At 36.2% G+C, this 24,707-nt stretch overlaps 5 protein-coding genes across 10 annotated transcripts in view; 4 read left to right on the top strand and 1 right to left on the bottom strand.

The window, feature by feature from the left end:
* Window positions 1-260: 260 nt before the first annotated feature.
* Window positions 261-1,701, bottom strand: LOC114541667 (2Fe-2S ferredoxin-like). Its single transcript, XM_028561470.1, has 3 exons — window positions 1,221-1,701; window positions 508-614; window positions 261-422 (listed from the first exon to the last, which is right to left on the bottom strand). The coding sequence occupies exons 1-3, from the start codon at window positions 1,385-1,387 to the stop codon at window positions 283-285; spliced, it is 414 nt and encodes a 137-aa protein (XP_028417271.1). The 5' UTR covers window positions 1,388-1,701; the 3' UTR covers window positions 261-282.
* A 411-nt stretch (window positions 1,702-2,112) lies between these two features.
* Window positions 2,113-7,390, top strand: LOC114541665. The gene is made up of 7 exons (XM_028561468.1): window positions 2,113-2,408; window positions 3,603-3,702; window positions 4,387-4,532; window positions 5,059-5,173; window positions 5,794-5,858; window positions 6,231-6,233; window positions 7,160-7,390. The coding sequence occupies exons 1-7, from the start codon at window positions 2,235-2,237 to the stop codon at window positions 7,388-7,390; spliced, it is 834 nt and encodes a 277-aa protein (XP_028417269.1). The 5' UTR covers window positions 2,113-2,234.
* A 1,027-nt stretch (window positions 7,391-8,417) lies between these two features.
* On the top strand, window positions 8,418-17,049 carry LOC114541666 (eukaryotic translation initiation factor 2 subunit 3-like). The gene is made up of 14 exons (XM_028561469.1): window positions 8,418-8,506; window positions 9,031-9,094; window positions 9,275-9,336; window positions 9,726-9,791; window positions 10,482-10,603; window positions 10,710-10,804; window positions 12,187-12,345; window positions 12,611-12,745; window positions 12,886-12,980; window positions 13,216-13,360; window positions 13,674-13,729; window positions 13,811-13,924; window positions 16,282-16,454; window positions 16,579-17,049. The coding sequence occupies exons 1-14, from the start codon at window positions 8,453-8,455 to the stop codon at window positions 16,634-16,636; spliced, it is 1,398 nt and encodes a 465-aa protein (XP_028417270.1). The 5' UTR covers window positions 8,418-8,452; the 3' UTR covers window positions 16,637-17,049.
* Window positions 17,050-17,376: 327 nt separating this feature from the next.
* LOC114541662 (protein mono-ADP-ribosyltransferase PARP4-like) overlaps window positions 17,377-24,707 on the top strand; it is a 58,133-nt gene continuing 50,802 nt past the window's right edge. For all 6 annotated transcript variants that reach the window (XM_028561462.1, XM_028561464.1, XM_028561463.1 and 3 more), the window contains exons 1-5: window positions 17,377-17,572; window positions 21,573-21,768; window positions 22,638-22,713; window positions 23,870-23,954; window positions 24,189-24,323. In XM_028561462.1, the coding sequence (XP_028417263.1) occupies window positions 17,438-17,572; window positions 21,573-21,768; window positions 22,638-22,713; window positions 23,870-23,954; window positions 24,189-24,323 (627 nt within the window). In that variant the 5' untranslated portion in view covers window positions 17,377-17,437. The remainder of the gene's footprint in view (window positions 17,573-21,572; window positions 21,769-22,637; window positions 22,714-23,869; window positions 23,955-24,188; window positions 24,324-24,707) is intronic.
* Window positions 17,634-19,330, top strand: LOC114541663. The gene is made up of 3 exons (XM_028561465.1): window positions 17,634-18,017; window positions 18,118-18,472; window positions 18,673-19,330. Exons 1-3 carry the CDS (start codon window positions 17,745-17,747, stop codon window positions 19,212-19,214), a joined length of 1,170 nt encoding a protein of 389 aa, XP_028417266.1. The 5' UTR covers window positions 17,634-17,744; the 3' UTR covers window positions 19,215-19,330.

Below are 24,707 nucleotides of genomic sequence, written 5' to 3'. Positions count from 1 at the left end.
GATAGCTCTTATCATTCTAAACTGTTCTTCCTAGAGGTCCAGTAAGGATCTTCTCTTATTGATCCAGTGTTACTACAGGAGGAAACTAAACTAAACTAACTTTATTTATACTGGATAACTCTATCAGTTCTTAACTGTTCTTCCTAGAGTTCCAGTAAGGATCATCTCTTATTGATCCAATGTTACTACAGGAGGAAACCTAAACTAAACTAACTTTATTTATACTGGATAGTTCTATCAGTTCTAAACTGTTCTTCCTAGAGGTCCAGTAAGGATCATCTCTTACGTTGGTGTCAAACCATAGGCCAGATCAAGCATATCTAGTTCTTCATCATCTGGTTCAGGTAGATCCAACTTGGCAAATTCGTCCGGATCAAATATAAGATGACAAGTTGAACAGCTCAGAGTTCCTTCACAAGCACCTCGATGTGAAATTTGATGAAGAGAAGATATTCAAAACGTGTTAATAAACTCATGGCTAAAAGAGAGCAGTGTAGTCATTCTTACCTTCCAAATCAATATCATTATTCTTTGCAACATCAAGAAGTGAATCTCCATATTTGGCTGAAACTGTTTTCTTGTCGCCATCTCGATCGTGAAATGTGATTGATGCTCTGGAGAAGAAACAAACAAACCTTTGAAGCCGTGAAATCCGGTGCCAGTCACTGGTTGGCCAGTCAAAAGGAGGCAATATCCTCCTAAATTATTTGAAAACTAAAAAAACACATCTGGGTGCATTGCAAGCTAATGGGTTAACAAGAGACACTGACAGATAGTTTTGTTAACTTATTAACTGACAGTACTCTTCCACTGATGAGTAAAATCATCTGACATTAGACAGAGTAAAATACTTAAATAGGTCACATCTGGGTGCATTGCAAGCTAATGGGTTAACAAGAGACACTGACAGATAGTTTTGTTAACTTATTAACTGACAGTATTCTTCCACTGATGAGTAAAATCATCTGACATTAGACAGAGTAAAATACTTAAATAGGTCACATCTGGGTGCATTGCAAGCTAATGGGTTAACAACTCTTCCCATGAGTAAAATTATTGTTGGTGTCGTTTTTTTTAGCAAAATATAGCCAAGTGAACATTGAAGAATTACATAAAAACGGGAATTCGTTTTAATTAATCACTCAATCGCCATATGACTTCGAGTAAACACTAAAACGTGAAATATATACATAATTAAATATACATTTTCATCGACTTACGTGTCCGGCTGTAATTTTGCTCCACTCGAACTAACATGACGATAAGTGGTACCACATAAAGCGACGTTGTTTTGAAGTTTTGTCGAAGACGAATACAAGTAACTTGACAAGGATTTCCTCAAAGATCTTCTCGTGGAAAGCGATGCGAGTCTTCGAAGATGAGCCATTTTATTTGTATTGAATATTTATTCAAATTTCAATGAAATATGGAAATGAGATATAAAGAGAGCTCCAACGTACAAAGGTCAAGTACTTTAGGCATACTTGAACTGCTTGCCAGAGGGGGTCGCACGCGATAGGGGGAGGGGCGGGGCCCTCTGGCCTTGTGGCGTGGGTTGGCGGTCAATATAGGAGGGTAATATTACTTCATTGAAATTTAAAAAACTCGAGTGACGTCTGTGGGCTATGAGGAGGGCGGGGGGTATCGTTAACGTGTAGTGGTACCATCACTGATCATGTAGCTGGTGTTCCCTATGGGGTGGGCTACCATATCTAGATAAGGCTTGCATTGTATATATTATTAACATAGACATAGGATATCTGGATCTCAACGAAATTAAATCAGATAATCCTATATCCATATTCTACAATGCAAGCTTTCATTCTAAGTTCTAACCATTGACCGAATCTAATCTAATCTTTAATCGAGTTAGTCTAATCCTTAATCTATTTTAAACCTAATTCTCTAGGGTTTAGGATCACATTCGTTGAATCTGGATATTACTGCCAGTGAGCTCACTGATTACTGCTACTGATTAATTCTACCGGATTAACTTTACCGGATTATCTAAGGGATTATCCGCATATGTATAATACGTTGAATCTTGGCTCTATATATGGTCATTAATTATTAACCGATAGTATTAATAACAATAGTTATCACCCTTGCAACGAGTTAATATGTAAATATTATACAGCTTTTCCAAGCTGTTTACATATTGCAATCCGCATTCGCGCTGTGCTTCTCCTGTTCAATATTATCGCTTTTATATCTGTTTTTTGAGCAAATAAACCATGTTTGAAGTGCTTGGCCATTTCGTCTTGTTTTTGGCGATATTCCAGGCAGTTTTTGCCGGCGAAAACGACCTCAAATCTGGCACAAAACATTCAAAAGAGAAGCTCTCTATCTCTGTGAAAATCATCGAGGAGGAAGACTCCGCAAACGGCAGACGAGAAACCGAAGTTATTGTAAGTATTTGTGCATGAATTCGAAGAGAAAACTAGTTAAAAGTAGCCCAGTAATGGATGATAGAGTCTTGTATTTGTAAACATAGAAATGCGGCGTTTATATTCGGCATAGAAAGAGCTTAAAATACTTTGAATTTAACTGCGACACGGCTTTCACACAAAGTTCAGATTGTTTCGTTTTGAATCAAAACGAAAATCTGCAGCCAAGGCAGTTGAATTGCAGTGTATTTTCTTCGAGGAAACGTTGGTACTTTGTTTTGTTTTCTTTTGTAACCGGGAATCCAATTTGGGAAAGAAGGAAATAAGTTGTGACATGTCCTTGTCTATGGCGCCTTTAGCTGCCAAAACTTTCTCTAATCTTTTTCCTTTTAAAACGCAAAAATTGCTTCGATTGATCTGAACAAAACTGCGATCGAAGCTTCAAAACATCGCTTCAAAATCTTCCTGCTTTTAATCGAAACGAAACTTGGTTTTATCAACTAAGATCGTTGTTCATAAAATCGCAAAATAAAAGCGACGAAATATTCCCAGCATGTGTCAATATCTGAACATTATTCATATTGTACAAGTCTTGTTTTAATACCCTTTTTGAAAACACCTGCACGTCTTCAGATAGTCGTTTTAAGTGGGAAATTTGCGGTCGGAAGTTTTCTTAATCTATATTTTTATATAACGTTATAGAAAGCAAGTTATTACATAACTATTATTGCGTGTTGTTGATGAAATTCCTCCCCACAAAAACATGACAAAGCACAATTTTGCCTCTTGTTAACGGGAAAAATTCCTCAAAGTTGCTAGCTGTGTCTTTAAGATTGCCTCAGCTGAATTTAGCAATGACTTTGCAATAGTAGGCGTCTCTAAATGTACTTTTATAAACGTTTATTTATTTTATAAGTTCCATCAGCCAGATGATTTTACTCACCACTTGATCATTGTCATTACCAAGTAAACAAAACTATCTGTGATAACCATTAGCTTGCAATGCACCCAGATGTGATCTACTTTAGTATTTTACTCTGTCTAATGCCAGATGATTTTACTCATCAGTGGAAGAGTACTGTCAGTTAATAAGTTAACAAAACTATCTGTCAGTGTCTCTTGTTAACCCATTAGCTTGCAATGCACCCAGATGTGACCTACTTTAACATTTAATAAATAATTTATTGCTCACAATGCTGTTGTATTAATTCTCAGGTGAAATTGAACATTACAATCCAGGAAGACAGTGTCAGAATTAATGGGAAACTCACAGAACTAGATGTTCTTACGAAGTACGACCTCACTGCTGAGATTGGTACGAACAACCTAAATTTATTTGCTATTATAAATATATTCTTCACTTTGAATGTTTTCTACAGCAGTGATATTTTGAAACTAAGTTTCCAGCATAGCTTTTGAATCAGACTTTACACCTTCCACTAATGGTGCAGTCAGGTTCAGCTTTTTCATTCTAAGGCTATGCATGTGCACGCATTTACATTTTCGTTTTCATTTCAAACTGTTTCAAACACAGTCAATTTGAAGCTAATTTAACATATTCAGCATATTTTCCCTTGGATCATGTTGACAAAGTGTCAAAGCAATAATCTGGATGAAAACGATTTTGAGAATGTTCGAAAACGACGCTCATGTGCACACAGATGATTACCATCATATGCACACTAACCACGCTTGCTCTTGTCAGCTACCTCTGTAGCTCAGTGGCAAGAGCATTGCACCGGCATCGCAAAAGCATAGGTTCGATTTCTGCCGGAGGACCGATAGTTGACTCATTTTCCATCAACTGTTCCTGGCTTGAATTTGAAGTGTGTATAATTCCACTCGAAATTAACACCCTAAGAACCATTAGAATTTACCTACCTCGAGTGAAGTGCCAAAAATCATAACTGATTTACCTTCATGTGCATACAGCCTAAATTCTTTTGACAGAGAAGATTTGGATAAGTTCTGGGCTAATTGTTGTGTATTCATTTCACAGTTTACTCTGCCAAAGATGTTCGCATTCTTCCTGTCATAATTCACGTAATGGTGATGAGAAAGGAGCTGGAATCGGGACATCAATATTTGATCGAAGAACAAGTGCAATTCATTAATGAAAAGCGAGTTGAACAAGTCGATGTTCAGGTAATTTTTATGGATGAAACCTTTAAGCCCTGGTCAAACGAGAATGAGAGTTGATGAGAGTTGCAACTCTCGCTTGCGTTTGACCGCGAACTCTCATACACTCTCGTGCACTCTCATCAACTCTCATTGACTTTGAACTGGTTCAAATTTTGATGAGAGTTGATGAGAGTTTGGGCGCGTTTGATCGGTCATGAGAGTTGATGAGAGTTGCAAAACAGCTAGCGGTTTGCAATTTTTTTGAAAAAAAAAAGAAATCTTCTGAAAACAACGGGCAGAAACAAAAAAAGCAAAACGAAGTGGAGTAAGGACGAAATTAATGCGCGCCGTAATCAACTCTCGTTCTCAACTCTCATTCTCGTTTGACCGGCGCATCGAGAGTTTGGAAAACTCTCGTGCAAACTCTCGCTTCTCAACTCTCATCAACTATCATTCTCGTTTGACCAGGGCTTAAGAATCAAGAGTCCTGTTGAATGCATAAGGATATTAAACACTTTAATAGCTTTAAAAATCAATCTAATCTACTCAGGTGCTGACAATTCATATGGATGTGAATGGCAAAGAATTCAGACGAACAATTGCTGCGGTTAAGTTCGAGGAATCAAACATTAAAAAAGCTGAGTTGTCCAGATACTGTGGAAAAAGTATGTTATTGTATCTTGTTCATCCAATATAAATATAGTTTAGGTTTCCTCCTGTAGTAACACTGGATCAATAAGAGATGATCCTTACTGGACCTCTAGGAGGAACAGTTCAGAACTGATAGAGTTATCCAGTATAAATAAAGTTAGTTTAGTTTAGGTTTCCTCCTGTAGTAACACTGGATCAATAAGAGATGATCCTTACTGGACCTCTAGGAAGAACAGTTTAGAACTGATAGAGCTATCCAGTATAAATAAAGTTAGTTTAGTTTAGGTTTCCTCCTGTAGTAACACTGGATCAATAAGAGATGATCCCTCCTGGACCTCTAGGAAGAACAGTTTAGAACTGATAGAGCTATCCAGTATAAATAAAGTTAGTTTAGTTTAGGTTTCCTCCTGTAGCAACACTGGGTCAATAAGAGATGATCCTTACTGGATCTCTAGAAAGAACAGTTTAGAACTATAGAGCTATCCAGTATAAATAAAGTTAGTTTAGTTTAGGTTTCCTCCTGTAGTAACACTGGATCAATAAGAGATGATCCTTACTGGACCTCTAGGAAGAACAGTTTAGAACTGATGGAGCTAAATTTGGTAACAATATCCGAACTATTTGAAACTTCTAGATGACAAAAAGCCGAAAAGATTTTTGGATCCATCTCTGCCAGACGAGAAAGGATATGGTCATCATGTAAAGCTTTCAAAAGTTTTGTATAAAATGTGTGGATAAAATTCATACCACTGTCGTAAAGTTCAAAACTCAGTCACATTTAAACAAAATAGCGTAGTATTAGTAACTATCGAAGATGCTTTTTAGCAAAGTGGAGCATATGTCCTTGATTCAACGGTAGCTCAACTTAGGGCCTGTTTATATGATCCCGTCTAGCCGGGACGGGACAGTTTCCGAGATCCCGCTTGTAGTACAAACGCTAATTAGTGTTTATATGACCACTTTTCTTCGGCACTTCTTGCCGGGATCCCGCTTAGACAGGACGAGAAATTGCCATATAAACACTCCATCCCCGCTTGGCCGAGATGATTCGCGATTAACATACATTAGGAGCATGTGTATATATTGGCATACTCGTTTTCTACAATAAAACATGCCGTCGAAGGAACCTGCACCACAAAATGAACTCCATATAAACACGCCATCCGCGTAGGCGAGTTTCCCGGCTAAGCGGGATGAAAACATCCCGTCCCGGCTAGACGGGATCATATAAACACGCCCTAAGCCTGAGAAAGTAAACAAATTCTTATTTTAAACGTTCTTCGCATGAGCCAGGTTACGGAGATTTAACGAAGCGTAAAACGGAATTTTAAGTATTGAGAAAAGTCTTTTGAAACAGAAACATTGCATGCTATTGTTAGAATGACTTCACGACTACCAGGATCATGTTATTTACTCATTTCAAAAACTCAAAGTCAATTTAACGCTTCTTTAAATCTCGGTAACCGGGCTCATGTTTAATAGCGGAGAATTTGTACGGTTTATTTTTAAGAAAATGCTTTTTGTGAATATTAGGATTAGTATTATACCAAAATACGATTGCTTTCTAGAGTAAACTTTTGAATTCGTATGCGTGAAGTTTATTCTTACAGCAATATTTTGCCAGGACTTAAAAAAAAACTTTAAAAAATCGATTTTTTTCGTGGTTTTTCAGACGATTTCAATCGATTTATTTAGAATTTCGTTTTAGCCAATCAGCAAGTTTGTTTACATTTTCAGTAAGCCAATCAGAATGCATAAATTTTGATAAAAAGTACAATATGTACCATTTTACATGAAGTAATTAAAATGTACGCATTCTGATTGGCTTTCCCTCAAAAATGTCACCGATTAGTTTAAAATGAAATTCCTCTTTGTTATTTAAACCTCGAACCGCCTCAGGTTGTAGTAAATATCTACCCTTAAATATAATATGTAATAAATTTAATATGTAATAAATATAATATGTAAAAATATATGTAATAAATATCTACATTATCTAGAAACATCACCACGGCAAAAGCCTTTGTTCCAGTTTGGCGCGCGAGTTGCAATTCTTGTCGGCTTGGCTCCTTGTCGTCTTGGCATCCATGATGTGCTGTGCTATGTGTTGCTGTCGCAAGAGCAAGAAAGCTTATGAAATCAGCAAGGGCAACGAGGAATTTTGGTGGATGAAAGCTGAGCCGTTGCCTGAAAAACTGGCCTTTGACGACAAAGAAGTGCTGATTGCTTAACCATAAGAATGCGTCTTCAAAATATTCAACTTCTCGTCTTAATTCATTATAGACTTGATATTAGCCGTGTTTATTCTAGCCTAACCGTGACATAATTTCGTATAGTTTTATTGACTGAAAAAATATACCTCACAGACTGCACACTTTTGATTTTAACCTTGCGATGAAAATATTAGTTTGTTGTAAGATAAAATTTGATTATTTTTGCACTTATATGTACACTTTTAAGTTCAACATCTTGTATTGAAGATCACCGTCCTCAGTAAATGTATAGATCTCTTTAATTAGTTGCACCATGATTTTATGTAGATATACTTATTAGTGTACATTAAAACTATTCCGTGTGGAAAAATGAAAGTTTTTTGGTGAGTCACAATGGAAAGCTTAAATACGTTAAATTTATCTTCGCTCTCAAGGCTTGTCATTGTAGCTGATTCGTCTATGACGCGCTAGGCTTGTGGCAATGCATACTCTGTTTCTCACTGAGACGTAACGGTTAGGTGCACATACATCATGGTCTGGGGGCCGTAGTGCATCTTCCCCTTAGATAGCCGTTAAGATGTGGGTAATGTATCTTTTCAGTAATGCTTACACTTGATCACTCCAGTAATGCTTTATCTCTCAGTGTGTCTTCTTTATCACTCCAGTTATAATTATCTCTCAGTGCGTCTGGCTGTAGTCACTCCAGTTATACTTATCTCTCAGTGCGTCTTCTGTAGTCACTCCAGTTGTGCTTATCTCTCAGGGCGTCTTTTGTTATCACTCCAGTATGTTTATCTCTCAGTGCGTCTTCTGTGATCACTCCAGTTATACTTATCTCTCAGTGTATCTTCTGTGATCACTCCAGTTACACTTGTCTCTCAGTGGGTGCTCTTTTATCACTCCAGTGTTGTTTATCCCTCAGTGCATCTCTCGTGATCACTCCAGTTACAGAGATCAATGGTCACTGACCGTCACTCGTGTATTGCATCAGCTCGAAGCAGAATTTCGCTCATTTTTTGCTTTTTTACGCAAGAAAAATTTTCATTTTTATTTCATCAACAAAACCTTGTTGATGCAATCATGAGCACCGAGGTAGGCCAGCCTCGCTTATCAAAGCAGGATTTATCAAAATTGGTAAGCATATTCATTTTATTCCAATCCTTTCCCCGTCCTACAAAGATCTTGGTCCCTATGTATAGTTTTACCTTTGTAGATATGAAGTGAGTTTATACTGCAAAAATTATCGCTTTTTATGTGGTTTCTACGGCATGATCTGACTCAGGAATGAGTCTTATTTCGAGATCTAATAATGCTTTGAATTCTTATTATTGTGGAATGGTTGATTCTTCTTTGTAAACTAAACTATTTGTAAGATATTTAAATAGAAGTTAAGGCAATCTCAGGCTGTTTTTGGTAAAATATTTGTGCAAAGATTCGTGTGCAAGTTAACCAGATCAGTTGCTGGGTGCATTGCAAGCTAATGGGTTAACAAGAGACACTGACAGATAGTTTTGTTAACTTATTAACTGACAGTACTCTTCCACTGATGAGTAAAATCATCTGACATTAGACAGAGTAAAATACTAAAGTAGGCCACATCTGGGTGCATTGCAAGCTAATGCCTGAGCTGAAAAGGTTATGTCTTTTAAATTTTATAGAAAATCGAGGAACTAAATCCTCTAACACCAGAAGTAATCAGCCGTCAAGCAACTATAAATATTGGTTAGTATTGCTCTACCAATGATGACAAAGTTAAAATGATTACTTAGTTTCAACTCTCTACACCATGTACGTCTTCATGGATTTGCAATGAACAGGTTTAAGATGTAATCTTGCCTCTGAAGGCTTATGCAATTGCAGGAAATAATATATTTCAATAATGTAAATTTCATTAATTTCTAGGCACAATTGGTCACGTGGCTCATGGAAAGTCAACGGTTGTAAAAGCTTTATCTGGTGTTCAGGTATTGTGTATAAGATTGTTCGAAAGAAATCTCAGACATTGCAAAGCTTGCGTTGTTTTACATTGTCTTCCACTTCAACTGTATTGTAGCAAAACCTCGGATATCTCATTGTTTTAAAGTCATTAGTTCTGGTCGAATACTTCGGAAACAAAGAAATACGCTACGTTATGCTACAATATGGTTGAAGTAGAAAACAGCTTTGATAGCAAGTTTTATCATGGCATTTTGCCTGAGTTAGAATAGAGAGCTATCATAATAACTTGGTAGCAAAGTTCATCTTCCGTCAAAACTGCGACTTCTGAAAGATATAAATCTCAGACATTATAAACAGCATTTTATGTTGTCATCAAATTTTGCGACAACCTGCTATATGCTTGTTTATTTTCCAGACTGTCCGATTTAAAAACGAACTTGAACGAAATATCACAATCAAGCTTGGCTATGCTAATGCAAAGGTACTATGGTTATATAAATACTTAAACAAATTAAGGCCTGTTCAGACTGTACAACTTTGTCGGGTCCAACTCACTTCTGATGTATGGAATATAGTTTGTTATTGATAAAACAGTCTGCATTGGCTTCAGTTGATTTGCTGCCCGTATACTTTGCAAGTCAACAGATTATAAAAAATCCATCAGAAGTGAATTGGATCTGATAAATTTGTATTGTGTGAACAGACCTTTAATTAATCACGTACTGTACAATGATCACTACATATATTGATAGTTATAGACTTGACATTTCGTCTTGAATGTATGGATCTAAAATATTAGAAGAACCTATCAACTAAAACAAGAGCCACTAAGCTTAATATTTAAGTCTAGTGCATTTGCAACAAACCCAAGGCCTCTCAACTAGACTGATTTTTGTTTAGATTTGCCCTTGATTAACACAAGATAATTCTATTCCGAACATTTCTTATTTATTTTTACCCAAAAGTTTATTTACTCCACCGACAATTAGCCTTGGAATTAGCCATACAATTTTAATATTTCTTCACTGACAGACAAAAGAAATCAGAAACTCTGGATAATTTTCCTTACCTACCCATTGCTGTAGCATATTTCAAAGAATATATGTAGTTCATTGCAGAAAATAGAATGCCTACAGTATCTACCCCATATTTCAAGAAAAATATTTCTTAGATCTACAAATGCAGCAACCCCAGTTGTCAGAGGCCCAGCTGTTATCGATCAGCAGGAAGCGCTCGCGAAGACATCATACCATGTGAAAGACCAGGTTGCCAGGGTAAATCGCAGTTAGTGAGGTTTGTGTACATAAACTCTTACAAACCATGAATTTTTGTGCGTTGTAAATCTTGATAGAACACTTTCTAAAATCTATTCATAGAGAAATGATTGTTTATTTTGTAGACATGTTTCTTTCGTGGATTGCCCAGGTCACGACATTCTTATGGCAACCATGTTGAACGGAGCAGCCGTTATGGACGCCGCAATGTTGCTAATTGGTGAGATTTCCATTCCAATGTGTTAAAATGGGAGGGTTAAATGTTTCATCAACTATCATTGCTTGATCAAACGAGAACAAGAGTTGCATGAGAGTTGATAAGTGAGAGTTTACATGAGAGTTTCATCAACTATTATTGCTTGATCAAACGAGAACAAGAGTTGCATGAGAGTTGACAAGCGAGAGTTTACATGAGAGTTTCATCAACTATCATTGCTTGATCAAACGAGAACAAGAGTTGCATGAGAGTTGACAAGCGAGAGTTTACATGGGAGTTTCATCAACTATCATTGCTTGATCAAACGAGAACAAGAGTTGCATGAGAGTTGACAAGTGAGAGTTTACATGAGAGTTTCATCAACTATCATTGCTTGATCAAACGAGAACAAGAGTTGCATGAGAGTTGACAAGCGAGAGTTTACATGGGAGTTTCATCAACTATCATTGCTTGATCAAACGAGAACAAGAGTTGCATGAGAGTTGACAAGTGAGAGTTTACATGAGAGTTTCATCAACTATCATTGCTTGATCAAACGAGAACAAGAGTTGCATGAGAGTTGACAAGCGAGAGTTTACATGGGAGTTTCATCAACTATCATTGCTTGATCAAACGAGAACAAGAGTTGCATGAGAGTTGACAAGCGAGAGTTTACATGGGAGTTTCATCAACTATCATTGCTTGATCAAACGAGAACAAGAGTTGCATGAGAGTTGACAAGCGAGAGTTTACATGGGAGTTTCATCAACTATCATTGCTTGATCAAACGAGAACAAGAGTTGTATGAGAGTTGACAAGCGAGAGTTTACATGAGAGTTTCATCAACTATCATTGCTTGATCAAACGAGAACAAGAGTTGCATGAGAGTTGACAAGCGAGAGTTTACATGGAGTTTCATCAACTATCATTGCTTGATCAAACGAGAACAAGAGTTGCATGAGAGTTGACAAGCGAGAGTTTACATGAGAGTTTCATCAAGTATCATTGCTTGATCAAACGAGAACAAGAGTTGCATGAGAGTTGACAAGCGAGAGTTTATATGAGAGTTTCATCAACTATCATTGCTTGATCAAATAAGAACAAGACTTGCATGAGAGTTGACAAGCGAGAGTTTACATGGGAGTTTCATCAACTATCATTGCTTGATCAAACGAGAAAAGAGTTGCATGAGAGTTGACAAGCGAGAGTTTACATGAGAGTTTCATCAACTATCATTGCTTGATCAAACGAGAACAAGAGTTGCATGAGAGTTGACAAGTGAGAGTTTACATGAGAGTTTCATCAACTATCATTGCTTGATCAAACCAGAACAAGAGTTGCATGAGAGTTGACAAGTGACAGTTTTATGGCATGTACATAACTGTATTCTTCAATCTTTATTCCAGCTGGCAATGAATCGTGCCCCCAACCTCAGACATCAGAACATTTGGCAGCAATCGAGATCATGAAACTTGAACATATTATCATCTTGCAAAACAAAATTGATCTTGTACGAGAAAGTCAAGCAAAGGACCAGTATAAAGAAATTCTGAAATTTGTTGAAGGTATTTGCTTTTGTCCTACATTTATAAATAAAGTTAGTTTGTTTAGGTTTCCTCCTGCAGTAACACTGGATCAATAAGAGATGATCCTTACTGGACCTCTAGGAAGAACAGTTTAGAACTGATAGAGTTATCCAGTATAAATAAAGTTAGTTTAGTTTAGGTTTTCTCCTGTAGTAACACTGGATCAATAAGAGATTATCCTCACTAAACCTCTAGAAGAACAGTTTGAAACAAAATATAATTTTGTGTGTTATCCTTACCAAAGGTACAGTTGCTGAAGGAGCTCCAGTTGTTCCAATCTCGGCGCAGTTGAAATACAACATTGAAGTCATCTGTGAATATATTTGCAAGAAAATACCCATCCCAAGACGAGACTTCACATCACAACCAAGGCTCATTGGTGAGATGACTGACCAACATGACTATAACCAAATACTGTAGAATCATTTGCAGTTGAATGAATGGTGTAATGAAACTGTATCTTGCTTTGGTTGAAGAATTATTCACAATTTAAACCTTGAAATACTTGCTTGATTTCAGTGATCCGTTCTTTTGACGTGAATAAGCCTGGATGCGAAGTACAAGACCTTAAAGGAGGTGTTGCTGGAGGAAGCATTCTCCAAGGTGTCTTAAAGGTATGGTTGATCACTTTTTGCTGTCCCCATTCCATAACAAACAAGTCGAATTAACCAGCTTCTTTGAGATCTTCCCAGCTACTCCAAGTTTACATTGTTGTGGAAATGCGTACAATTGATAGCTCCACCTACAAAGCTCTACTAAATATTACTCTTACCAGAACTTTAAAGGATGCAATAGGTCTGATTTGAAGCAGGTCTATACTTTTCATTCATTTCTAATTCAACATTTTAGGTTGGTCAAGAGATTGAAGTACGTCCAGGCATTGTTTCCAAAGATGAGAAAGGAAAACTGCGTTGGGAACCAATCTGTTCTGTGATTGTTTCGTTGTTCGCCGAACAAAATGATCTTCAGTACGCCGTACCTGGTGGACTAATTGGTAAGAATATCCATCAAACTTTACCCAAGAAACATGTCTTTTGTATCAGGGATATTTCATCAAACTTTTCATTCCATTTAAACCATGTGAAAAACTGCATTTCATATTCCATTTATCTTCATTTTAAGCTAGTTGTTGGAACGAAAATTGACCCAACTCTTTGCAGAAAGATCTGTCAAACTTTACCCAAGACACATGTAGACCTTTTGTGTCAGACAACTCGAGCATTGGGGGATATCTGATCAAATTTCCATTGCATTTAAAACATGTAAAAAGCAGCATTTCATAATCATTTATCTTCATTATAAACCAGGTGTTGGAACGAAAATTGACCCAACTCTCTGCAGAGCTGACAGAATGGTTGGCCATGTAAGTACAGAATTTCATTTAGGTTTCATTATTTACAGCTTTCAATTCCTTTTGACAAAATATTTTATTTTCTTTGGTAAGGTTTTGGGAGCAGCTGATGCGTTGCCAGAAATCTACACAGAACTGGAAATCAGTTATTTCTTGTTGAGGAGGTTGCTGGGTGTTCGAACAGAGGGTGACAAAAAAGCTGCCAAGGTAGAGTAAACATACAATATGTGATGTTAAATGTTTCTGGATAAATAGTTTAGGTTCCTCCTGTAGTAACACTGGATCAATAAGAGATGATCCTTACTAGACCCTAGGAAGAACAGTTTAGAACTGATAGAGCTATCCAGCATAAATAAAGTTAGTTTAGTTCAGGTTTCCTCCTGTAGTAACACTGGATCAAATAAGAGATGATCCTTACTGACCTCTAGGAAGAACAGTTTAGAACTGATAGAGCTATCCAGTATAAATAAAGTTAGTTTATTAATTATAATAACTTGTTAGGTACAGGACCACGTAAGTATTAAATACTGCAAAGCTTTCGGTCCGTTAACCCGGACCTTCATCAGTGCAATTACTTGAATACACGTTTGCGCGTCACTTAAATATCATGTTAGTCGTGATTAGTTTGCTCGCGCTATTAATTAAACGGTTTCATTTAATTAAGTTCTAACTAATGCGCGCGCCCTAGACAAGTATTTGACTAAGAGACACCGAAAAGAGCACGCCACGTACTATTAAGTGGCTTTCCCTCTTGGACGATAGTTTGATGTTTATAAATTTCAATAGATTCTCTCATTTTACGAGAGACAGTAAACTTATCGTTTGCTAAAATGGTAGCATCGTTCCATTTAATGCGATGATCATAAGTCCATGCATGGTGAGCTACTGCAGACTTATCCAGTTTACCTTTCTCGCAGTTCGTCTTATGTTCTAGCAATAACAAATTGTTTCGCGCTCTTTACACACACAAGGATGGCGTCGATGAACAACAGAAACCTGGTGTGTACCGCATTCCATGTGAATGTGGTTTGGTTTACATTGGAGAGACCGGTAGAAATCTCTCAATACGTCTTAAAGAACATAAGACGAACTGCGAGAAAGGTAAACTGGATAAGTCTGCAGTAGCTCACCATGCATGGACTTATGATCATCGCATTAAATGGAACGATGCTACCATTTTAGCAAACGATAAGTTTACTGTCTCTCGTAAAATGAGAGAATCTATTGAAATTTATAAACATCAAACTATCGTCCAAGAGGGAAAGCCACTTAATAGTACGTGGCGTGCTCTTTTCGGTGTCTCTTAGTCAAATACTTGTCTAGGGCGCGCGCATTAGTTAGAACTTAATTAAATGAAACCGTTTAATTAATAGCGCGAGCAAACTAATCACGACTAACATGATATTTAAGTGACGCGCAAACGTGTATTCAAGTAATTGCACTGATGAAGGTCCGGGTTAACGGACCGAAAGCTTTGCAGTATTTAATACTTACGTGGTGTACCTACAAGTTATTATAATTACTAAAGTCGCCATGCAATCATACAAGAAAATTATTAAAGTTAGTTTAGTTTAGGTTTCCTCCTGTAGTAACACTGGATCAATAAGAGATGATCCTTACTGGACCTCTAGGAAGAACAGTTTAGAACTGATAGAACTATCCAGTATAAATAAAGTTAGTTTAGTTTAGGTTTCCTCCTGTAGTAACACTGGATCAATAAGAGATAATCCTTACTAGACCTGTTACGTTCGCCGGTGAGAACGAACAAAAAATGAGAACAGTGTTGAGCATTTTAAAACATTTAGTGAATTATAGTGAGCAATAAACAACTTAAACTTTACAAAGCACATTAACAATATCCTATTTCCTAACATTAACTTATCTGGTAAGAGTAACAGTGAATAGCTCCATAGTTGAAAATCCATCATACATCCATCTATGTTATAATGTTCATTTGGTCAGCCGTCAGCTTAAATTAGCATCGTCAGTTATGGCATCTTGTAATGGCTGTAATCGCTTGCTTATATCTATTTGCGCTCGGATCGACTTATATACGCTTGCTAAGAGAAACTGCAAAACAACAAGTAATTTCCCCTACGCAATTCAGAGCGTTGTAGCGCATGCTACCATGGCTTTGTGGTTGACACCAAGCTACGCACTTGCGGTTAGGCGTGGACATAGCTATTGCCTGCTCATGCTTATACCTATTTTGCTTACTCATGCATGTAAGTCTTGCGAGAATAAGGTTAACTAACTAAAAGGTATATATATTTATACTAGCTAAGTATATGACTCTATATTATTATACGATCTAATTACATGATATTATGTATCATGTAACAGACCTCTAGGAAGAACAGTTTAGAACTGATAGAACTATCCAGTATAAATAAAGTTAGTTTAGTTTAGGTTTTCTCCTGTAGTAACTCTGGATCAATAAGAGATGATCCTTACTGGACCTCTAGGAAGAACAGTTTAGAACTGGTAAAGCTATTCTGGATTGATCAGATTTCCTCCTGTGGTGACATTGGATGAATATTGATTCCTCCATAATCTTTATCCAGGTTCAAAAACTAGCGAAAAACGAAGTTCTGATGGTCAACATTGGTTCACTATCAACTGGTGGTCGAGTTCTCGCAGTCAAAGTTGATTTGGCAAAGATCGTGTTGACACAACCTGTCTGTACGGAAATTGGTGAAAAGATTGCATTAAGTCGAAGAGTGGAAAAACATTGGAGGTTTGAATGAAGAATATTTGTTCTTGTATTCCTCTGTTTGTTTGTTTATTTGTTTTCCATAACTTGTTTTTGTTTACTTGCTTATTTATCAGTTTATTTACGTTACCTGTTTCTTCACTTTTAGATTAATTGGCTGGGGAAAAATCAGAAGAGGTCTTACAGTAAAAGATGGGTCAAACTAAACGACCACATTCAAAAAAAGGACGTAATCATTCGGTCACTGCTACATAATACAACACTAAATATATTTCTATCTTACCGACTGTAAAGTAGTATATATTTGTATAAGGGAATTGATTGCTTAAAAGAGATGAGATTAGGATCTACAACATTTCATTTTGAAGTTTACTCCTTTTCTTTAAGCAAAAACGAATTTTAAGATTACTTCACTCAGGTATTGTTTTAAACCGCAAGAAACATAAAGGGCACCAGGACAATGGACTAGAGTACATAGTTCATTACATAGTATAAACTATTGCTTAAAAACGTGGAAATATATTGAAAAATTACTAGTTTATGCAACTAAAGTTTGTAGATACGGTAAGAGGGCTAGATGTACCTTTTGGTGGTGGGAAATAACACTATACAATATTTATACAGTGTTTGTTGGTCTTTAATCGATTTTCTGATTCTGGCCTGGACTATAGCAATTTGACAGTTTCTAGACACATTATTACGATCGAATTTTCTTGTTATAAGGTATCAATATCTTAGATTTTAGAACCGTTTTCATATAATGAAATAGGAAATAGTTTCCCGTGCCTAATATGAATTTTCTATCAAATTTTCTCAAAAATTTCAAAATATACCCGGACGTTTGTAGTGGCCGCCGGTTCTTCCCCAAACAGGAACAGGAAGAAGACGGAGTCAATTGTCAAATTGCGTCATAATTTTAATATTTAGCAATGTTTTGAAATGTAAATGTAACAACAACATTTGCAGCATTTCTTGCAAAACGCTGAGGGTTTTTTCATCGATTAAGCATGGTTTTATTCTTCAAGGATTGCCAGTTCACGGTGGATTTTACTTCCAAGCACTTTGCTTACAAACGAAAGCAAGAAATCCGTCGAAATATCGTTGACCATGGAGGAACAATTTCGTACATACTGAATAACAAGGTTTGCTAAATAGTTAAACATGTGTCCGGGCTATGAAATATTCCCATTTCTCTGCAGAGGAGGTTGGACAGCAGGCCGCAAAGCATGATGGATATTGAGCGCTCAATTATGCGAACGCTCCATTTGACGTTTTGACTGTCGTGATGTGAAGAGCTCTGCGAGTATAGGAAAAATGGATGCTTTCGAAAGACAGGATTTTCAAGCTGCGATAGTGCAAAATACTATGATGTATATGTATTGTTGCGATCCGCATTACGACTTATCTTTTACTGTACCGAGTTTACCGTTTTTTAAGCTGCATGGGCTTTGCTGCCATTTCGCCTTTCATAATACTCCGTCTGAAAGAAGACTTTGTATTATACCAAACACCGAAGCACTGCTTTCGAAGTTGAATGGCCTTAAATCTCCTTGTGTCATCAACGTTAAAGCAAGTACTACATTTGAGGTTAGTATAAAGTACTTGTCAACACCTTATTTTTTAATATTTTTTATTAACTTTTAAGGCTTGATTTGTGTATTAAAATTTAACTGAAACTATTTTTTAGTTTGGTACTATCCCTGATGAATTTATTCATTGTAAAGCGGAGAGAATGCTTTTAATTTGGGATTTTGATGTGGATCGTGTATTGACAGAAAATACGAGCGCTGTGGATGCGGTTACTCCTGATTTTGATGACATCGAAGAAACTCCGTTGCTTAATATCAACGCAGTAAGTTGCAATTGTTCAAACTTTTATCCCACTCAGAAAGTACTTCTACCTCCTTTAGATAACACATCTGAATCAGGGAGCTCTCAAGCCTCTCAAGAACCAAGTGAAAGTAACGAAAACGATTTTGGTCATGAAAGAACAGAAAATAGAGACATTGATGATCATCATTGGTTCTCTGATGAATCTGAAGGTATAGTTACTGTATAAAGTTTTGATAGTTCATTTCTGTTTACGAATGTTTTCTTTACACATGCTTTGTTATAAATGGTTTCATGCTTAAAGTAAAAATTAATCTCAGAGTCGTTCAATTCTATTTTTAGAAATTACTAGTGAGTTTTTATTTATAGACATAACAGTATTAGACGGGCATTTTTTTGTTTTGCTTTATAGAAAGAGATCTACTTGAGCATTTAGCTGAACTAGAAAATGCTGGAGAGGAGAATGGGGATGAACAAAGTAAAAGAAATGAAACTGTCAATGAGCAAATTAGTAATGAGGACAGTGAAGAAGATGAAAGTGAAGAAGTTGAAAGTGATGAGGAAGAAATCACTCATGCTCTACCATTCAAGTGCATTGGAGCTGCTCATGAACAAAGTTACCAACATCATCTGGAACAGGCATATCTTGCCCTTGAATATAATGAATCAGTAAATGTTCGACTAAGACCAGAGCCGGAGAATCCTCGGGACCAAAATGCAATTGCTATTGATCTTCATTATGGAACTCAATGGGAAAATGTTGGATATATAGCTTCTGAACATTGCAAGTATTTACATCCACTGATTGCAGCAGGAGATATACTAGACGTCTATGTTGAACACATCAAGTTTCGGGTTAACTTTTTAAAAATAGGATTTTATCCAAAAATCTGGATAAAGAGGCGTGGTGAATGGGAAGGTCAGATTGTAAGGGCTAGTATGAGTGTACGTTGACATATAATTTCATAAGAACCAGGGTTTGCAAGTTGTGAATTTCTGCAATTATTTCCATTGGCTAACCTATGTAGATTTTTCCAGCATTTTTGCCATCAACTTGTTTTTTGTCTGGTTTCCATATGACAATCAAGTTGTTGCATAATAACTAATGATAGATATTTTTCTTAATGGTTAACACAACACCCTGACAATGTTGTATGGAAACCAGGCTTTCTATTTTATATCCTCAAAACCTATTGTCTATAACCAAAGCACTTCACTGTCATGTGATATTTCATACAAACCCTTGCAATATTAAGAAAATTAGAAAAATATTCATACAATACATGGTATAAATATGTAAATCTGTATTTATTGATGAACAAATAAATAAACTCATCAAATTTTATGATGGTTATAAAATATTGTAAGTAAAATTGCCTTGACAAAACAGCCAAGATTTTGCATTTATACATATATTTACATGATGTTCAAAAAAGTAAAAACCTGCATACACACACCATTGGTTATTGTTTCTATGCTAATAGCATTTACAATTCATGCAAACTTGAAGATCAATTGTACTAGATAAGGTGTTCATGCCTTTAGCTTTTCAATCAACCTAATATACATAAATATTGCCAGTTCTAACACACAATGGCTTAGTAATGCAGATCTTAACTCACACTAACTGTAAACATCAACAAGCATCTAAAGAACAGAACCAATATAAAATGTCAGTTTATTTTACTGAAGAAGTGAAAACATATAATCACACAATATGTTTCATATTTATCAATTTTGTGAAGGTGGTGGTGGTGGTAAGCCTTCTGGTTGTTTGAAATGTGCTGATCTAACACTCAATTGACCACGTTGTGGGATTACAGCTCTGTTGGCAACAAATACTCCAGGGTCAGCTCGCCTAGAAATACAGACACGATCTAGACGTTCTTCCCCACTACTAGAGGGTATGTTAAAAGATTGCAAGCATCCATCATTGTATCTATCATTGGATCCAGTGTAATAGTAAAATGGCAGATCAGGATCACACTTCTTTGTATATTCACTGATAACTTTTGGAAAAGCATCATGAAAATCCTTCTCATCAAAAATCGGTCCCAGTAATCCATGTAAAAAAGCAAAGATGCCTTCAACATCATCTGTTGATCCTGCCCGTGGGTGTTCAGGAGGAAGCCCTTTTTCAATACCATATCGACGTCTAAACTCCTACAAAAAAACAGTGATGATCAAGCATAGGAGTCGTCACTGCCAAAAATGGAAATCTATATAAAATACAAAAAAATTCTATTTTCCCGTCTAAATGTTAATAACTAAGGAAGTTAAACCATGAATACAAATAAAATTTACATAAATATTACAAATTATGTAGTTAAACAATATTTGAAAGGGAAATATCCCATTGACCCGAAATGCGCTATTTTGAACATCTCAAAACAAGAGTGGTAAATTCAAAGCCCGATATCTCGGAAATGGTGTGGGGTCGCAAGGGGTCGATCCAGCCGATTTTTTTTTTACATACTTAACTTCATTCTTACAAAGAATCTCAAAAATCGAACCACAGGAATTCGAGATTTTCAACTTTGAAAATTGTAAACAGACAAGCAAATGACTCATCACTTCGGAACGACCCGACCAACTTCAGTTATAAAAATCGACTTAAAAAGTAACGCTTACCTCGATAATCTCGACAGATATCGCCAGTCCAATGAATCTTTTTTCAAAAAATATGCGTTTTAATCAGTAAACTTTAAAAAATATACTCAATATTTTTATGTTTCTCCGTCTTATGTAAATTTTCTCGCTCAAAATCTTCGCAAGCACGCTTGGAAAATAGCGCAATCTCATTGGTCGAGAAATTCACGTGACAGCTGTCCAACCTCCTCTGATTTCTCTGCAAGCAATGCAAATTTTCAATTTTCAATTATGAAAATCTTCTCCCTTTATGGTAAATGAGTACATTTCCAAGTACATTGAGTGCATTTAAATGAGTACAAAGGCTCGCAATAATCAATGTGCTAAATTTAAAGGACCTATCATGTTTACACAAGGAAGTTTAAAGTTTGGTAGTCGCCTTAATACAGCCTTTACCCCTTTAGTATAGTACAGAAAGGTTTATCAGTTGTTTTTATACAATTCTGTTGTGTTGTAGCCAGTTTAAATCTACTGGCTAACATCAAATTGTTCTAGTTCTAACTTCCAAGTTTTGATCTACTGGCTAGTGTAAAATTGTACTAGTTTTAATTTCCAAGTTTAAAGCTACTGGCTAATTTTAACATAAAATTGTACTAGTTTTAACTTCCAGGGTCCTACAACTGGACAATCATATATATATATTTATATGGTATATTATTTCAGACCAAGTACTTCGTCTCAGAAAACAAAGAGGTAGACGACACATACAAGGGCAGGGCAGCTCTGAAACTTGGTATACCGATTGTGTCATTGTCATTTATTGACGACTGCGCGGAACAGCAGAAGTTGTTGGAAAGCGATGAATATCTCACGATTGGCAAGTCCTTGGCCAACCAGTTTTCCTCTGGTATCATCAAAGGTAGAACTTTTATATATTATGGTTCTCTTCTAGAAATGAGTTAGCATGTACAGATTAATATAGCTATGGTCATGTGATGGTGAATGGAATTTGGGATTATAATTGTATGACTGAATGGTACTTTAAGCATTTTTATTTCCTCCAGGGCTGTTTAGTGTGCATGCAATAACATTCAGCCATTTTGTTTATTTTGTCAAAATCGTTAATTGTACCGTGTGTATACTGTACATGTCCACCGAGGCCTAGCCAGCATTGATAATTTGGGGGGCCAATGTTCATATATTCATGTTAATAGAAAAGAAATGAATCTGGACAGCATATCACAAGTATATGAATACACCCCCCCCCCAATTATAGTTCTAGGTACACCAATGCATGTACAATTAACGAAATAACTGTACTCTTCTTGACCAATCAGCATCCAGTAATTTTATCAGGCTAATAATAAGCATACTAATGAATTTATTAATTTTTAATTTAATATTAGTTTTAGTCAGAATGTCTGTAGAATTCGATTCATAACCAGGATTATCAATTACACTAACTAAATAATTAGGAAACTATCAAGTTAACTAGATTTCGTAGATGCTGACATTTGGATTACTAATTTGTAGTTAAATACCATAACAAAGTGAATTGGTTGCTAATTAGCTGATTAATTGAGAAATAAGTTGATTGTGTCCATACATTAATCTAGCAATTGCAAAGTTAGTGGCATTTTGAGCATTATTTAAAAAAGATATTGATACTAAATTAGATTATATTTGTTATGTATTAAACAAAAATATTCTTTGGCATTCCTCACCACCACAATTAAGTATAATTTTGTAATTTAAACCTAATTTTTGGTTATATTTCTGTTTTACCAGCAGCTTCCAAGACACCGAATGTCTCGAAACAAAAGACACAAAAGCCCCTGACATTGGCAAATCTTAGAGCTACAAGGTAATGATGAATCATTGAATTATTTTAACATGGGCATAGATATGTGAAGTGGGTTGGGGGACAGTTGCACCCCCTCTTTCAGAAGCATCCCCCCCTGAATTTAAGGTGAATCCAGTCAATAAAATCATCAGCCTGCTTCCATTCAAAAGTATTTAGCCCTTCTAAAGGTCTATGAACATGGTTATGCTTTTTTTCACAAAACCAATAGACATTTTGCTCTATAAATGACAAATATGACAACGGATTTTCCATCATTTTTACAACTTTAATACTTTCAAATGCGAAGAATGTACTGAAATCTTATGAAAACTAAGGAAACAACATCTTCGTATGATTAGATCAAGGAAATTAACCTAACATTTTCTCACATTTACACCTTTTTACCTGCATTTTAATTTTCAGCTTTGCGATTTTCTTCGTTTTTCCAGGCGATTGCACAATTTTCGGCGTATTTATTGCTGTCTAGAGACTAGACCGCTCTTCGCGTTGTCCCATACCCCTTTCGTAACCCACAGTTTTCTTTTTTTCTCGATAATTTACCTGCAAAAGCTCAAAATCTCTCCCAAAAAGCTTTTGAAAACGCTGAAATGATTGAAAATCGCTGGAAATTTCGAGTTTGCGAAGTGTTCTTCTTTCTTGCTGTCGTCAGGCATCACGGGGGACTAAATTCGACCAATCAGCGCGGCTCGTTTAGTAATTGCCCGCCAATTTTTGACCAATCAGCGCACTGGGTTTATCCGTTGGCGCCAAATTTATTACGCGAAGAAATTTACAACTGAAATTTGTTTTGTTTTGAAAAAGTTCGCGTTCAAAAACTGTGTATACCTGCGGCCGGTTGTATCGAGCCCGTTTAGCTTAAACGGTGGATAAGTCAAAATTAAATAACACTCTTACATCTCTCTTGAATGAGTCAACTTGAATATTATGCACTGAATATGTAATTGTAAACAGTATCTTTGTATAAAGGTTGAAAACATTTAGTTCGCTTGTTGAATAAAACGATAGACTTGCTTTCTATTTTGAACTTATCCACCGTTTAAGCTAAACGGGCTTGATACAACCGACCCCCGCCGTTTTCATAGAATGCATAGAAATTCCCCTACATTTTCCTTCTGTAATAGTTTGACGTTTCACTGAAATATATTTTCTACCGTAGGGTTTATCGGTTTAATCAAGATAACGAGTCTATTCCTTTCTTTCCATCTGATGATTTTGAAATCGTTAAACATTCGTGGTTTAAGGTAACTTCCTCTTAAATTTTGCCCACAAGGTAACGCCACACAAATCTCAAAACTAACTAACGGCTAACTTGCTCCAATATCGTTTAAATAACCGGTTATAGAAAGTTTCTTCGCTTGAAAGGCTAGCTCTAGGCTAAGCTATACGTGACTACTGCATGGACACGCATTTTGATGAAGATTGAAAACGGATTACCTGACCCGTAAACTAACAAGGAATACTTAAATATTTTCTAGAAATCTGACAAAAATGGGTTGTTTCGTTTTGTCGCTATTGAATTGCATATCAGTACTGCCAAGGAAGATGAAATTGACGTCGAAAAATCACATCCAAGTCATCGTATATTCTCTCATTCTGGAATCCTTCAAAAGGTTTGACAAACGGAAATCTTGTTAGATTGTACCGTTTAAAACAGCTTATTCTTGGTTTAGCATTATCTCTCAGTGTACAGGGGCCGGTTGTATCAAGCCCGTTTAGCTTAAACGGTGGATAAGTTCAAAATAAAAAGCAAGTTTATCGAATTATTTAACAAGCGAACTAAATGTTTTAACCTTAATACAAATATACTGTTTACAACTACATATTCAGTGCATAGAATTCAAGTTGACTCATTCAAGAGAGTTGTAAGAGTGTTATTTAATTTTGACTTATCCACCGTTTAAGCTAAACGGGCTTGATACAACCAGCCCCAGTAGGTTACATTTAAGTTCTTGTAGTGTAAGCTTTCGCGGTAATTTTGTAGTTTGAATTTTATT

This window comes from Dendronephthya gigantea, unplaced genomic scaffold (assembly GCF_004324835.1).
Source record: "Dendronephthya gigantea isolate DGI-Jeju-01 unplaced genomic scaffold, DenGig_1.0 000301F, whole genome shotgun sequence".
Classification (NCBI taxonomy): Eukaryota; Metazoa; Cnidaria; class Anthozoa; order Malacalcyonacea; family Nephtheidae; genus Dendronephthya; species Dendronephthya gigantea.
Note: the sequence above shows the minus strand (reverse complement) of the source record. Positions and strands in the feature narration are given on the sequence as shown.